This window comes from Dermacentor andersoni, chromosome 4, assembly GCF_023375885.2.
Source record: "Dermacentor andersoni chromosome 4, qqDerAnde1_hic_scaffold, whole genome shotgun sequence".
Classification (NCBI taxonomy): domain Eukaryota; kingdom Metazoa; phylum Arthropoda; class Arachnida; order Ixodida; family Ixodidae; genus Dermacentor; species Dermacentor andersoni.
In genome coordinates, this window is record NC_092817.1 from 50,768,255 (window position 1) to 50,783,458 (window position 15,204).

At 43.0% G+C, this 15,204-nt stretch overlaps 1 protein-coding gene across 2 annotated transcripts in view; it reads right to left on the reverse strand.

Moving 5' to 3' along the window:
* Window positions 1-4,367: 4,367 nt before the first annotated feature.
* Window positions 4,368-15,204, reverse strand: part of LOC126537131 (uncharacterized) — a 62,614-nt gene continuing 51,777 nt past the window's right edge. Inside the window, exons 11-15 of one of the 2 annotated variants that reach the window (XM_055073734.2) lie at window positions 14,872-15,202; window positions 14,682-14,701; window positions 13,518-13,715; window positions 7,696-7,909; window positions 4,368-5,959 (exon numbers count right to left, since the gene is read on the reverse strand). In XM_055073734.2, coding sequence (XP_054929709.2) covers window positions 5,267-5,959; window positions 7,696-7,909; window positions 13,518-13,715; window positions 14,682-14,701; window positions 14,872-15,202 — 1,456 coding nt within the window. In that variant the 3' untranslated portion in view covers window positions 4,368-5,266. Of the gene's footprint in view, window positions 5,960-7,695; window positions 7,910-13,517; window positions 13,716-14,681; window positions 14,702-14,824; window positions 15,203-15,204 lie in introns of both variants that reach the window. The other variant, XM_050184288.3, reaches the window with a different exon arrangement.

Consider the following 15,204-nt stretch of genomic DNA (forward strand, 5'->3'; position numbering starts at 1 on the left):
TGTGCACAAAAAAAAAGTGCGATTTATTTCGCTAGGAGTGCCTTGAGTTCATGTCCAACCCATGCTTTATCTTGTTAAACGAGCTTAGCCTGTTCTATTGCACGTGAGCGATATACCGTGCGCAAGCACTCCGTCACAAGATCGGCTGACAGTGCGTATAGCCATCTGTACGACCGATGCGCCAGTCACCGGCTCTGTTCTCTACGAAAGTATACGCAACGAAACAACAAACGCTACCTTAACACCTCACTGCAACAAATACAGGGTGTTTCAACGAATACCTTTAATTCTTTAATTGCCTGTGGCAGATAACACAGTTCCAATACATGAGCTAGTGTATTAGAGGATGCGGACATTACTCGCACAAAAATTGATTTGCATAATTGACTAATTAGCAAAAAAACAATAATTAACTTTCTAGCTAACTACCTCATTGCACATATTGCAATTTACAAATTCTAGTGGGTGAGACTGCAAGACATCAAATTGAAAAGAATTGTGCAGATGACACCATTTACGAGATATGCGCCGTCAAACTTGCGATAAAATTGCACAATTCCAATTACTTTCTTAACAAAATGTCATTTTATGCATAGAAGCACAAAAGTAACTGGAAAGCCCATGCATTTCTCCGCAAAGTTCGAGAATTAATGTCTGGAGACTGGTATCATCCCGAGGATTCGTACTTATTGGATCTATTTCGCGAACTCCTTGGCTAGAATTTGCAAATTGCAATATGTACCATAAGATAATTAAACACTTAATTAATGAACTGTTGTTAATTAGTCAATTTTAGACGTAATGTTTTAATGCAATGTTTTAGAGGTAATCTGCCACGTGTGCAAACGTGGGCGAGCTGAGATGGCGTGGCACTGTGCGTTGTCTTCCCGAGTGTTTAGTAATGGAGGTTGCGTAATCTCTAATTTCGGAGACACGTCGAAGGGAGAGGAGGATGAAGTATTCTATCGGCACTTTTCATTATAGCGTCGGCCCACTGGGGGTGATACTATCAGCCGTGGGGTGGAGTGGATGGTAAAGTGTGGCTTGCTTCGCTTCGAATTGCCGATGTGAAGACAGTTTCATTATGAAATTCTATGTGTGAAGATATCGTCGATGCGGCAAGAAAAAGAAAACGTATTTTCTTGTCATCTCTAAAATTAACAAAATGATTGTTCCTAATCGAAAATTGCTTTTTCCGATTGCACGATAATTCTGCAAATTTTGCGGCCCCTACTGCGCAAGAAAAATCTATTGACGACTGTACTTATTTGCATAAAAGACTGAATTTCAATATAACAAGGCAAACTGCTGATACTACCAACTTTGCTATATATAGGTTTAATTGTATTGCTTTCTCCGATATTATTTATTGTATAACTATACCTTGATGTATTACCCTCTACCCTTTTGTAATGCTATAGCACTTATATCCTGTCATAATCTTGCTTTCTTTTGTTACTCTCTGTTTATGTACTAGTGAAATTTTGCTTCAGTGTGTACGTCCTCCCTATGTAATAACCTCCCATGACAGCATTTAGCGGCATACTGAATAAATAAATAAATGTGGGATGCCTTGAGGCTCTTGGGGGCAAGAAACTCCATTATACAATTACCGCTAATTTCTGCATGATCTTTGAACATTTGCACAGATCTGAGACACTTTCTCGATGGATGCAAGCAAGAAATTATGCATTTACAGCGCAGGAATTCAGTCAATCCATAAAGACTGTTCTAGCTATTTAAAGCCCTTCGATATAAAGGTACTGGCATGCCCATATGCTGCTGTTTATAGGCAACTTGGCTTGACTTCTCTTAAACCTCGTTACGAGAATAAGCCAAGGTCATTCTTCATAAATCCCGCGGCGACTCCTCTGTAGCATTACACAGCCCGCTTCTCATTCATTCTATTTAGGCAACGTAGACTGACTTATCCTAAACCTTGTTATGATAATGAGCCAAGGTCATTCTTTATAAATCCCACGGTGACTATACTGTGGCATTATACAGCCCACTTCTCATTCATGCTGTTTAGGTAGCCTGGACTGAATTTTCCTAAACATATTTATGAGAATGAGCCAAGGTCATTCTTCATAAATCCCACAGCGACTCCTCTGTAGTCTTACATGACCCACTTCGCATTCATGCTATTTAGGCAATCTGGACTGAATTTTCCTAAAGCTTGTTTCGAGAATGAGCCAAGGTCATTCTTGATAAATCCCACGGCGACTCCTCTGTGGCGTTACACTGCCCACTTCTTATTCCTGCTATTTAGGCAACCTGGACTGACTTTTCCTAAACCTTGTTACGAGAATGAGCCAAGGTCATTCTTCATAAATTCTATGGTGACTCTTCTATGGCATATCAAACGGCCCACTTCTCATTCATGCTATTTAGGCAACCTGGACTGAATTTTCCTAAACCTTGTAATGAGAATAAGCCAAGGTCATTTATAAATCTCACAGTGACTCTTCTGTGGCATTTGTGGGGATACGAGACTCTCACGCGTCCCCTAATATGTTGTTATCCCGCACGGCTCGCGTGGCCTGGCGCCCGCGGCGGTCGGAGTGGTTGAGGCGCAGTACGAGAGATGGCGCGTGTTGCGCTGCTAATGCCGCCGACAGGCGGGGTTACTTGGGCGCCGAAGGACAAGGCGCTCTCTCTTTGGTTCGGGACAGCAAGCAGTGCGGACGTGCCGTGCCGCGCGTGCGCCGATGCATGCTTCTGCGAGACCGTCCCGCGTGGCCTGCCTTCGAACGCGCCACCGTTCGCGTGACCGTACGCGCGAACGACCAGGCGTTGGGACCCAGCATGGGGCGAACATATTCGCTCGCTATCTAGTCGCGGTGAGTTGAACTTCCTAGATTTGTCGCGCGCCCATCGGCATGTTTTGTGGGTAGCAACTCGGCTTGCAGGCATTGATCTATGAAAGGTGCAATAAATGCTCTTGTGACTGTTTGCACTACTGTGTTCTCGTTCCTTTGTCCCAAGAGTATGGGGAGGAGAACCCCACACATTACACGGCCCATCTCTCATTCATGATATTTAGGCAACCTGGACTGAATTTTCCAAAACCTTGTTGAGAATGAGCCAAGGTCATTTTTCATAAATCCCACGGCGACTCCTCTGTGGCATTACACAACCCACTTCTCATTTATGCTATTTAGGCAACCTGAACTGAATTTTCCTAAACCTTATAATGAGAATGAGCCAAGGCCATTCTTCATAAATCCCACGTCGACTCCTCTGTGGCATTACATGACCCATTTCTCATTCATACTCTCTTCAGCCAGTTGCAAGTACCGGCTCATTATGATTGTTGCAGCATCTTCAGTGTGGTACCAATGTGGTACTGCTGTGCCTGTACGGCATGCAAGACCACAAAATGGGACACTTGTGTAGGAATACACAATGGCGCAAAGCAAGCATAGTAGAGGAAAATAACAAGGCCTGTGTGATGTTAAAATAAGTTGTGAATAATCTACATACAATGGCTGTCAGACACACTTGTGTGATATGAAGCAAAACTTATTTCTGCTGTTTTTCAGCACAAACCTAACTAAAAAGTCAGCAAACATAATGACATTACTTCTGCACTGCAGTTTTAATATCACACAGCCAAATGTTTCACACCCTCGTCTACTCATCATAACTCCCTAAACTATATCTCAGAAAACATGGATGTAAAAAGTCACTGCTGCACGTTGGTATCACGAGTGTCTTATAAAAATTTTTCTTGGCCACATTGCAGGTTCCTTAGGTTATAGCATTACTGAGGTGAAGCCAACTTGCAGAGTGTTTTCATGTTACATTTCTGCCCAAAGACCTTGCAACATGTCCTGTGTAAGAAGGAAAGACAATTAGGCAAGCAGAATAGGAAGCAGCCAGCATTCATAAGCCAACATTCCTTGATGTTTTCTTTTCCCTGGCCATTAATATGTAATCCTTACTACAACAGCCAGTATATAATCAACCGTAGATTTTAAAAGCAGCATTTATGGAGCTACTTGAAGCTGTTAGTGTAATTTAGTATTCTCGGAGCCATCATAATGGCTGAGAACTGTCGAAAGTTGTTATAACTGGGTTCTATTGATAACGACAATGCTTTCAATTGAGCGCACAGCAAACCACGAGATATGATCTCCGTGCACTGTGGAAAGGCCAGTTGAAACTGCATAAGTGTGAAGCAACGTCACACCACTTGTAGTTATTGTGGTATTGAACCCAAACAAAGCACCACATGTTTTTGTGTTTCTCTCATTCTTATGCTGTTAATGTGCATTTTTTTAAGTCAGTTATGAATAACTAAGTTGGCCAGGCTTCTATGTTAGAAAATGTTGTAAGCATAATAACAGAAGCGGACTCGAAGATGAATGAACGCTGGTGTATTCAAGGTACTTAAGCTACGAAATTTCCTTTTATGCTACCATACACTCAGCAATTTCCAAAGTGCTGTAGTTTGGATGAAACTCTTGAATGAAAGCACGGTTGTTGTCACTCTTACTTACAGAAGACACCACATGCACATAATGGGAAAGCCTTTTCACTCCATAATAAACAACAAAGCTCACCTCTTAATATGGAAACCAGATGGAGCATAGGTGCCTCATTTATTTCACTATCATGGTGACCAAAAAAAAACACTATCACAAGATTTTAAAATTTTTTTCACAATTTGCAACAGTCTCGGTGTGAAAACACTGCAAATAAAAACTAGTCTTACTATATAATAACTTCAACATATATGGTACACAATATATAACGTTGTTTCTACACCTCAATTGACTTACATCTGCTTCGATTGTAAGCTTGTGTTGCAGATGATAAAGGTTTAAAATGCTGAAATCGCTGTCTCGCAGAGAGTAACAGAAAAAGGTTTCCTACACAACCTCAAACCTGATCTTCAGGGGTCACTAACATTAATGATTTCAGTGGAATATGTAACTCGTTAATTGTTACGTGATATGAGCCCCGGCATCTTCCTGCGTGAATACGAAGATCTAATGAAATTGTCCCCTTTTTATAGACTTACAACTGTACCTTACATGTTGTTGGGAAATATAGTGAGCAGTAAACATGCGATCATAACATTCAATGGCACATTAACGAAAAATAAATAGAAAAGAAATTATGGCTCGTCATGTGTCCTTAGCGTCCGGAGCACACACTGCAGGTTTTCCTCATGGGGCTAAACAGCCAACACGACCCTTTGCACTTTAAGAACGAGAATCTATATCATGTACTTTCACATAAACAAGTCTCACATTAACTACCACACGTTTGGACAACTGCTCTGAGGCATGCAGACCTCGCTGACCACTTCCTCAACTTGGGACACAGAGAGCATGTGCAGCATGTGCTGCGCTGAGCCCACAACAGTCATCGACGGTCCACCTGCCACCACAGTCAAGGAGGCTGCAGGCTGCTGCATGCTGGCAAACAAGTGCTCCACGGCGGCATGGTCGTGAGTTCCGGGCTCCATTCGGGTCAGCTCGGTGATCTCCTGCACCGGCTCCAATTCAACTATGCTGCTGGCTGTTGGAGACAGCGGTGGTAAGGAAACCAAAGCTTCAGCTGCTGCCGCGTTATGAACTGGAGCTGCTGTTGTATTGGAGGCCGCCGCTGGATAGGAAGTTGCGTCTGGAACCGGAAGTACTGTGGATGCAGCCGTCATGCATGCAGCCGAGGACACAGAGGATGAATTTGCCACATCTGGAAGCGAAGACACAGTGGGAGCAGCTGCCATGCCTGGAACTGAAGGCGCAGTCGACGCGGGCAGCACTACTTGAACTGAAGGCACTGTGGACACAGGCTCCGCGTCCGCAACAGAAAGTGTGGCTGAAGTTGGGGCTGTGGCTGGTTCAGGGTTGACGCCTGTCATTGTGACTGACATCAGAGCATCTGCAGAGGGCTCTGGAGAGTTCGCAATAACTTCAGCTGTTGCTCCGGCTTTGGCACCATCCTTCAAACAACAACAAAAAAATTTCTTTCCCTTAATAAGAATGGCACAAATTCTTATTCATATTAGAAAAACACGGCAGGGGCTAGAGTTTAAACAATATTTTCTGTCATCGACTGTTATTGTGTTTATTCAAACGCTTGTGCGTGCTACCCCTTGCCATTTTTTTTTTTGCCAGGATTGGCCACTCGGCATATACTGGGGGAAAAAATCAGAAAGAAAGAAAGAACAGAATCAAGTGAAAAGACACATTAAAGTTTTATATTGTTATGCTGAGATCACATAAACTTGAATTCTACTAATGGTTTAGTTGCTTTGCATGTTCCTGGCAAGGATTCCAGCAATCCCTGGCATGAAATTTGAAGAGCAAAGCCTATCACTGTAAACTTCGAGAAGTGGTAACAAACTTAATTGTTTAACAGCAGCCATAGGAACAATATTATTGCTTTTTCTTATTGAACTTGAGAAAAGAAGACACCCTACAAGGCGCTAACCACATGGAGAGGCCCACTGCCAAGAATACTTCTTTCACTGCACTGCTTTGTATTCCGCCTGGTTTGGAGACTACCAAATGCAATGTTGTAATTAACTGCGATTTACCTGTGTAAGATTGAAAGATGTAGTTATGTTATTACTAAATGGCTTATGGTTACGTTATTCCTAGTTGTTACTAAATGGTGCCACAGATGGCCCCCTTGCTTGTATACTATATTTCTGCTACTAACAAATAAAGCAGTCTTCATTCGGCTGCCGTCATTTGTGCTTGGTTGGGCTGAGTGCCACTCCGCAAGCACCAGCCGAGGATACAACAATGTTGTTGTAATAAAGTCCACAACATTTGCATTTTCCCTTCAACAAAGTTTTCAGGGAGCAAGCCTAGACATAGATACTCCAAAAAGAGAAAAATATAAAACTTAAGAGAGAAAAATATAAAACTTAAGAGTTACTTTTGCAAGTCCTGATCTAAGAAATTTTTGCAATCAATTAATATGCAGGTATCAACTGCCTTCGAGTGCTCCCCAGATGATCCTGGTAACAGCCAAACAGCAACTGACTGTAAGAGCTAGCGCTATTCTCAGTGTCATTAACATGTGTCAAGTATGTGGCAAGTTTATGTGTAGTCCACAACACCAATGTGCTGCTTCCATTTTGAAAGCTCTTTCAAAAACTTAATTACTTTACATCCTAAGCCAGCAGCAACAATGTGTCTGGTGTTTCCAGCCATCTGGGCAAATTTATGCTTAAGAAAGTCATGTAAATCATCAATTTGAGATGGCTGTACCCCGCAGCATATTTGTCAAGGCAGACTGCTGCGTCATCAACCACGAAGAAATGAGCAATGACAAAATCATTAGGAGTGTTCATGGTTTTGATTTATCGAACAGTGAAGATCCCACCACAGAGTATGCATTCATTCTGACAAAAACCTTACACAATGAAAGCCTTTAGTACAATCTGGAGTTTTGTCTGAGTGCATGACAATGATGTCACGATGCTCTCCTGACAGAATGCGAAATCTGCAGTGCATTGCCGCTGTTTGCCACCAAGTGCAAGTAAGCTGATATTCAAATTATTCAATTAAAACTACTTTTCCATGTCCCTAAACCACAAGATTTGTGGTTATTTGTAAAATTAGACATCTTTGAAATTCTGCCACAATTAAATTTTGTTTTTACAAGCCCTATCAACTTCGTTGTAGCGCGATTCAACTGCATGTCACTTAAAAAACACAGACCAACCTTGTGTGCAAATTTAACATGCAGAAGCATGGAGGCATGGCTCAGGAAACCCCGGTTGCAGACAGCACAAAATACACGCAGGCTTGATCGGTGCGCAGTGGCAATGTGCTTCTTGAGGCTGCAGCGACTGCGATAGATCTTGCTACAGACGCTGCACTTGAAGTTGACCTCCTGGGTGTGTGTGCGGAAGTGCATTGCCAGGCTCAACTCCGTCCTGCATAAATATAGCAGCAAAGAAAGTGTTTCAAGAATCAGAGTCACCCTTGGGCAATGGTGAGCATGGTTGAAGTTTCAGATGTTGAATTAATGCAAGGTAAGCATTGTGCATATATATATGGATGACAAGGATGCCATCCTTGTCGAAAACTGCGATGTAAAGTATGCCCCTACATGGTCACATCGCAACAGGTTACTAGTACGTCTTCAAACTTTTGTTTAAAAATCAAAGGCGATTTCGACTGCGACACAAATAACGTAATATACATGCTTGAATGTACGCTCTGCAAGAAACGGTACATCGGACAAACAGAAGGGCCTTTCAGATTCCGCTTTAACAATCATAAATCCCACGCTAAAACGTTGCCCAACCTGCCCATCTCAAGACACGTGCATCTTTCTGACCACTCATTTGATAAACTTAGAGTCATGTTGCTTGAATCTGGATTTCGTTCAAATTATGATAGAGAAGCCCACGAATCCTTCCTTATCTATAAGTTTGATACTGTCGCGTGTGGTATGAATGAATGTCTAGGAAAATTGTGTTGCCTGTCTTTGTAGCCGGTCAGTTGTCCCTTCTTTTACTAGTACGTCGCTATTCCCCTTTTTCTGTGTCTGTGTTTGCTTGATAACATAGCACATATTGAGCACATATTGACGTTTTGTTGTCACGTGGCGATTGGTTTTTACAATTCATTTCGGTGCATTTTTATGCTTTGTATTTTAGATGATATGTTTGCAATCGCCATCGGTCTATACACGTGTCAGCTGTCCTTTGAAGAATTCAGATGCATTTTGTTCGCCCATTTCATTCGTTTTTCATGTAAACATATCTTTATTTGGTTGATAGGCACATGTATATTAAGTGTACTGACACCATGCAATGTATTCTGATGAAGGCCGGACCCCGGCCGAAACGTCAATAAACCGCTTCATACGCACGTCTACTTCACTGTGAATATTTACCCGGACCCAGAACTGCCTTTTTTTCTGGTATATATATATATATATATATATATATATATATATATATATATATATATATATATATATATATATATATATATATATATATGCATTATTATTTTGCAATATAATATTAAACTCCAATATAACAACGTCTTTGATGTAACAAAGTATTTAACTTTGCATAACTTTGTGTCCATAGAACACCATATATTTCAAACGTCACTATGACAAATTGTGCTTATCTGTATAATAAGATATCGCTGCTGCTGTGGATGAATACCGAGGCAATAAATGGAAACTACAGTGAGAGTCAGCTGTCAACAGTTGAATTATATGCGGCTTTTTGCAAACACATCTTTCAAATTGCAATCCACGTGGCAAAGAGCAGCTGGCGAAGCAGTTTGTCAAGAGAGAGAGAATAAACTTTATTTTACAAAGGAACTCCGTGTGGTTAATCTTGGGTGGAGCCCTCTTGTAGAGCCCCACTGGCTGTAGCGGCTCACCAGGCCTGGTCCAGGGTCGCCAGTTGGCTTGCCAGTGCCAGCTCAGAAAGCCGTGCCTCCCAAGACCACGTTGTGAGTGTTTGTGATGAGCTCACCAGCCTGGATACTGCCTGGGCTGGGCGCTCCATACACTGGTAAGTAATGAGTGTCAGTGTGGCTGTGTGGCCGTTACACCAGGTACATATCCTGGTTGTGTATACCTCTTGAAAAATTGCGTGCAGTCTCAATATGTGTGGGTATGTGTTTGTTTGAAGGCGGCGCCAGTCCCTGGCTTGTTGGCTACTTAAGTTGGGATGGGGAGGAGTGCACTTCTGTCTGGTCAGGCACTGGTACTCCAAAATCTGCCTGCTAGTGATGGTTTCTTCATTGTAATCTGAAGGGGGTTTCGAGGAGGATTCTGTGGCTCGGCCAGCAAGTCCTTGAGCTACGCAGTTCACCTCCTGGTTGCCGCCCAGGCCCGTGTACCCTGGGCACCAGGTGACGGCATGGTCCTCAGTCAATCCAGGGCTCAGGATATCTGTGATGCACCGGGGAAGTGTGCCTCTGAGGTATAACCGACAGGCGGCTTGTGAATACGTCAGGATGTATGCGGGGCGACCCCTTCGTTCTGCATCTCTTGTTGCGAGGGCTATGGCTGCTGCCTCCACGGTGGCGATTGATCTGGTCCGTATAGATGCGCAGGACACCACCTTCTTTTGGTTGGTTTGTCAAATAGCCAGCCATGGCCTCTGAGGTCCGAGCCCTGCCATATCCCAGAGGCCATGATCTGGAGAGTGTGGTGCCGAGGAGGCACTAGGGGGCATACATATCGGTGCATCATATTGCGCAAGTCACACTTTCCTATTAGCACATCCTACGCAGTATAGCAGGGTGTCTACCAAGTTGACATTTCCAAATTCCCTCAGTTTTTCACGTTTTCCTTGAGTGCCTTTGCAAAATTCCCTGAGTGACGCAAAACTATGTTTTATGTCAAGACGGGCTGAAACCAAGTCACCCGATGCTGTCACTCTCTAGTAAGCATACGAACATGTTTTTTAAAAAACGACTTATTCCTGTTTGAATACTAAGGAGTAGTGTTTATGTTATTGTAAAAGAGTATAGAAAGGAGGGGTTAGTAAAATGCACAGCAAATTATATGTCTTAAAAAAAAAATTGCAAATCGAGTCGGACATATGCCAGCATCCTCAAATACGAATAAAAAGGAGACGCATAGAGAAGAAAATATTTTTTAATATGAGCAATTTCTATCAGCTGATATCAAGCTCAGAGGTATGAGGCCCGAACTTTGCCACAATTGAGATTCTCTCTCAACAGCTCGTAAGTCAACCTCAACTGTCCTGACATACTCTCAGCCCATGCACAACGCCTCAGTGTTGTTTCACTGCTTTAAAGAGTTTATTTTGGTTTGGATGAGGAACACCTGCACCTCGGCATCAGGCAAAACTTTTTTTTTTTTTTTTGAGCTCAAACTTCAGAACGGCGGCAGCACGCATCCTTTCCTGTTCATTCCTCAATGCATAGGTTTTTTCTGTTCTTGTCCTTCTTCCGCCATCCGTTCGCCCCAAGGACCATTTGAAGCATCTTCCTGGTCAGTTGCACAGTCCACGTGCGATTTTTCGAACTCCCTAAGGGCCGCGAAAACGTCCGAAAAATCGGCCAGTTGGAAAAAATAAATGCATGTCATATACTGCTCTTAAGGGCTCAACCCCCACAGGCACATTCGAAAACGCTCTGAAGGCCTGTCGGTACACGTATTAGGCATATCGGTGCTCGTACTGTAACAGGAGATACCGGATGCATGCGTGTATAATTAAGGAATACATACTATGTCCCGTGGCAATAGCCCCTTCACAAGCTTGTTATGCTTCACTGCAATACGCTTGCGTATGCTTTACCAAGTAACATTTCTGTAAAGAGGCGAAGCTGACTTTCGGGAACCGGCAATATGCAATGCACCGTGCTTTCCAAGCTTTTTAGCCAATCGCGAGGACCCCAAAGGTGCAGTCGGTTCCATTGCTGACAGCAGCGAATTCTTTCAATGAAAAACACGGCACCCAACGGCAAGAAGCTCAATAGCGAACGTCGAAACAGCTAGGTCTAGCGTTGCCACAGTGGTGGCTACGGCTGCCAGCGGACCTGCATGCGAGAGCGTCGGTTCGAGGCAGCGAGGTAATCAAAACGGCAGCGGTGGTGGATTTGATTAATGCCGTTTCGGACCTGTGGTCACGGCAAAAAGTCCGGAAAATCGAACAACGACGAGTTCTTGCGTTCGAAATTTCAGACGTTCTGATACATTGACTCTATGGGGTGGTGGCGCGAAGCCGTCCAAATTATTGGGAATCTGGAAAGTCGGTCGTTGACTGTACACTGCAAACTCCTCCAGCCTACGACAGGGCGTTAAAGTCGATTCATTACGATTCCTGTCTGTTACTTGAGCCAGCATTATCGCAGCTTTCGACCTTTTCAATAAAATTGCAGCTAATTTTCCCTGATAGACACACAAATTCCCTGAGTTCCCTGAGTTTTTCCAGACTACTCAAAACCCCTGAGAATTCCTGATTTTCCCAGTTGGCAGACACCCTGGTATAGTCATAGCTCTGTATTCCATGCGAGCCTTGCCTCAGTGCCTGATTTGGTCACTGATATGGTGTTTCTGTTGTGGCTAATGTTCCCCACAGTTATGTCCAAGGCTAATGAGGCCTAAACATTATTACATTAGAAAAGATAAAGAATATGAAGAAAACATTTCAATATAATGGCATTTCAATATAACAAAGTGAGGTGACGATTTTACCAACTTGGTTATATTGATGTTTAACTATGGTTATTTCTCAAACCAAATCAAATTTGAATCAAATAGTGACATAAGTGAGTCAAATAAAGTATTAATTACTTTTAGAATAGTTTTCACATAGCTTTGAAAGAATGAACAGCCATTTTCACCTTAATATAAAGTGATGTTCACATTCTGTGCATATTCATATTGTTAACAAGTTTTTGTCATTACAGTGCAAATTATGAAGCGCAGCTTACCAAAAGCAAAATGAAGCATTATGAACAAATAAGCAGTTTGTTTGCATAGTCGGGACACTTCGGTCGGTGAGTGTAAATGATATTGGTTTAGCTGGAAACATCTGGACCTCTGAGCAACATAAAGCATGCTCCATTATGCAATTTCTTGTGTTTTGTGTCAACTATGGCAACTGGGATTAAAATTATGACACTATTGCTTCAATTTTATGCTAGAACACCCTCAGTTGACGGTTTAAAATATCAGAAAACTATTTGAAAACTATTTGTATTTACGAATAGTGGCCGCTCTAGTCAAAGAGGGAAGTTATTTTGACATTATATGTGATCTGTTATTCAGATATTTGCGCACCTCTATATATGTCACCTTAAAGGGACACTAAAGGCAAATATTAAGTTGAGCTACATTGAAAGATCATGCTTCCATAGTAACGAATTCTTCATTTGTAATGAAAACAAAGCTTTCATAAGCGAGAATATGATGAAAATAAAAAATCAGAGTGGCACCATGTGTTGTAAACTATGGTACCTATGTGTGGCGTCAGCACCTCTGATTCACAGAGAGAGGCCACGACCCGCCACTGTAAACAGCATTGCTTTTTTCTCTTTACAACGGCTGAGGCAGCAACATTTGGCAATTGACTACTCTGCCGGCTGCGGCAGTGCAGGCTCAAGTGACCGTAACTGGTAACCTGAACCCAAGCAGAGCCCACAGAGTGACTCACGCAAGCTGAACACCTACACCCGCCAATAAGTATGCTTTGTATATAAAGCTAAATATAGAGTCTACAAAAGACATAACAAAAGCACAGAGGGCGGTCACATGGAGATGACATCAAGTCCTCCGCTTTGACGCGGGCAGTTTAAATTGAGAAGCAGCAGTAGACCTTTGATGGCAATGCCCTAGACAAAAAATTTATATATTGGCATGCAGAAAACTATGATACTTCTAGACGAATACTCTATTAATCTAGATCGGCTTAACACTTTTCTTTAGTGTCTCTTTAATGAGCAATGCCCTGTCTATGCACATAATGGCAGAGAAGAAGTTAGTACAACTCAGCTCCTGCAGTGCCCAGTGTCACAGCCGCAGGCAAAACTCACTGGAAGGATTTTCCACACTCTGGACAGAACTTCTCCTCAGCAGTTTTCCCCTCAATGCCATGAACGAAGACCCGGTGTGCACGAAGACTGCCATCAAACTTGAAGAAACGGCCACAAGGTTCACAGCTGTACTTCCACCGTGAACATCCATACTTCCTGCAGAACAACAGGGTTAACACAGATATGCTGCAACTTTTCCTTAGTTTCCTATTCACAGGCAAAGTGCTAATTTATGTGCATGCATAAGTAACTGCCATACAGTTTTGTTTCAGTTTTTGGCACAGCTGATATGTACTAGCATAGATATACACCGCAATACCGAGAGATGTACATAGTAGGAGCAGTATTGGTAGTGACACCTTGAGGCATTGTGTTCACCCAAAGAGTGCATAACATTTATCAAAGTGAAAGACTGCTTTCTGCTTATTCGCTGATGTAAAAATGTCAGCAGCAACATAATAATCTAGAATAGGTCTTGACTCACTATTCTCATTGTCAAAGGTAATAGTTGTGCAACACAAGAATGTTTCTAGTTCATTGCAGTTGACCACAATGTCATGAAATGTCACCACCAGCATTGCTACCGTTCATTACATTGTTTGATGTTACAGTAAACATGTGTGCTAACACCGTAACACCATATGCATAATCTCAACTTTTTGCATTATATAGATAAGTTTACTGTAGTGTTCCCACCATGTCGTTACACTCTGCCGAGCCTTGTTACAAGAGTAAAGCTAAGGAGGAAGAATTGAAAAAGACAGCTTTATTCTTCATTGCGGGACAAAAGCCCCGAGTTCTTTGTGAGAAACAAAGAACATGTTGCAATACCCTATTGCCATAGCCTGCTGCTTCACCAGGCTTCCAATCGGCTACCCTACAGCTTTCTAGCCTGTACGCTGCCTGAAAAACTGGATTTCTAGAAATCCATGTGGACACAAAGAGCTTCGCAAGATTAAGTGCCACCAGAACTTGTATTTCCTGGCTGCTTATAGCAGCTTCAGAAATAGCAATGTGGCTGAAACAGAAACTACTGCATAAAGAATACTTGGTTGGAGGAGATGAGGACACCACAAAATTTGTGAAGGATAACTTCAAGAAGAGCATGAATATGACACGAACAAGAGAAAGCACTATATCTGACATCTGCTTCCTTCCTCCTGCCCCTGGGGATAGCATTTACACTGTCCCTCAATGCACTGAACGTTCAACCTGTTAAACTTTCTGCACAGCTGCCCCCTTCTAACAAAAACCCATGCAGCCAGTGTTCGTGTTCCTGTCCAAAAGACACGCATGTTTCCGCTCACCTGCCTGGCCTGTGTGCCCAGTTTTTGGCGGGCACAGCCTGCTTTGCTGTTTTTTCATTACCGCCATATGAATCAAGATGAGCCACCCTTCTGTGAGCCACCATGCCACTGGATGTGCGAAATCGCTTGCTGCACAGGTTGCAGGTGAAACGTGTTGCCTGTGCATTATGAACTGAGGCCTGGTGCTTCTCCAACAGCCGTGGAGTCTCGTACAGCTTCTTGCACTGGGTGCACTCGAGGCCTTTTGCGTGGGGGGCACCGTGCAAGGCCACATGTGCAGTGTGAGCATCCTCAGAGACGAAATGTCGCGGGCAGTGCGGACAAATCAGTGGGCCGCCTGGTCGGTGCTGGCGCCGCATATGCAATGTCAGCTGGAACCT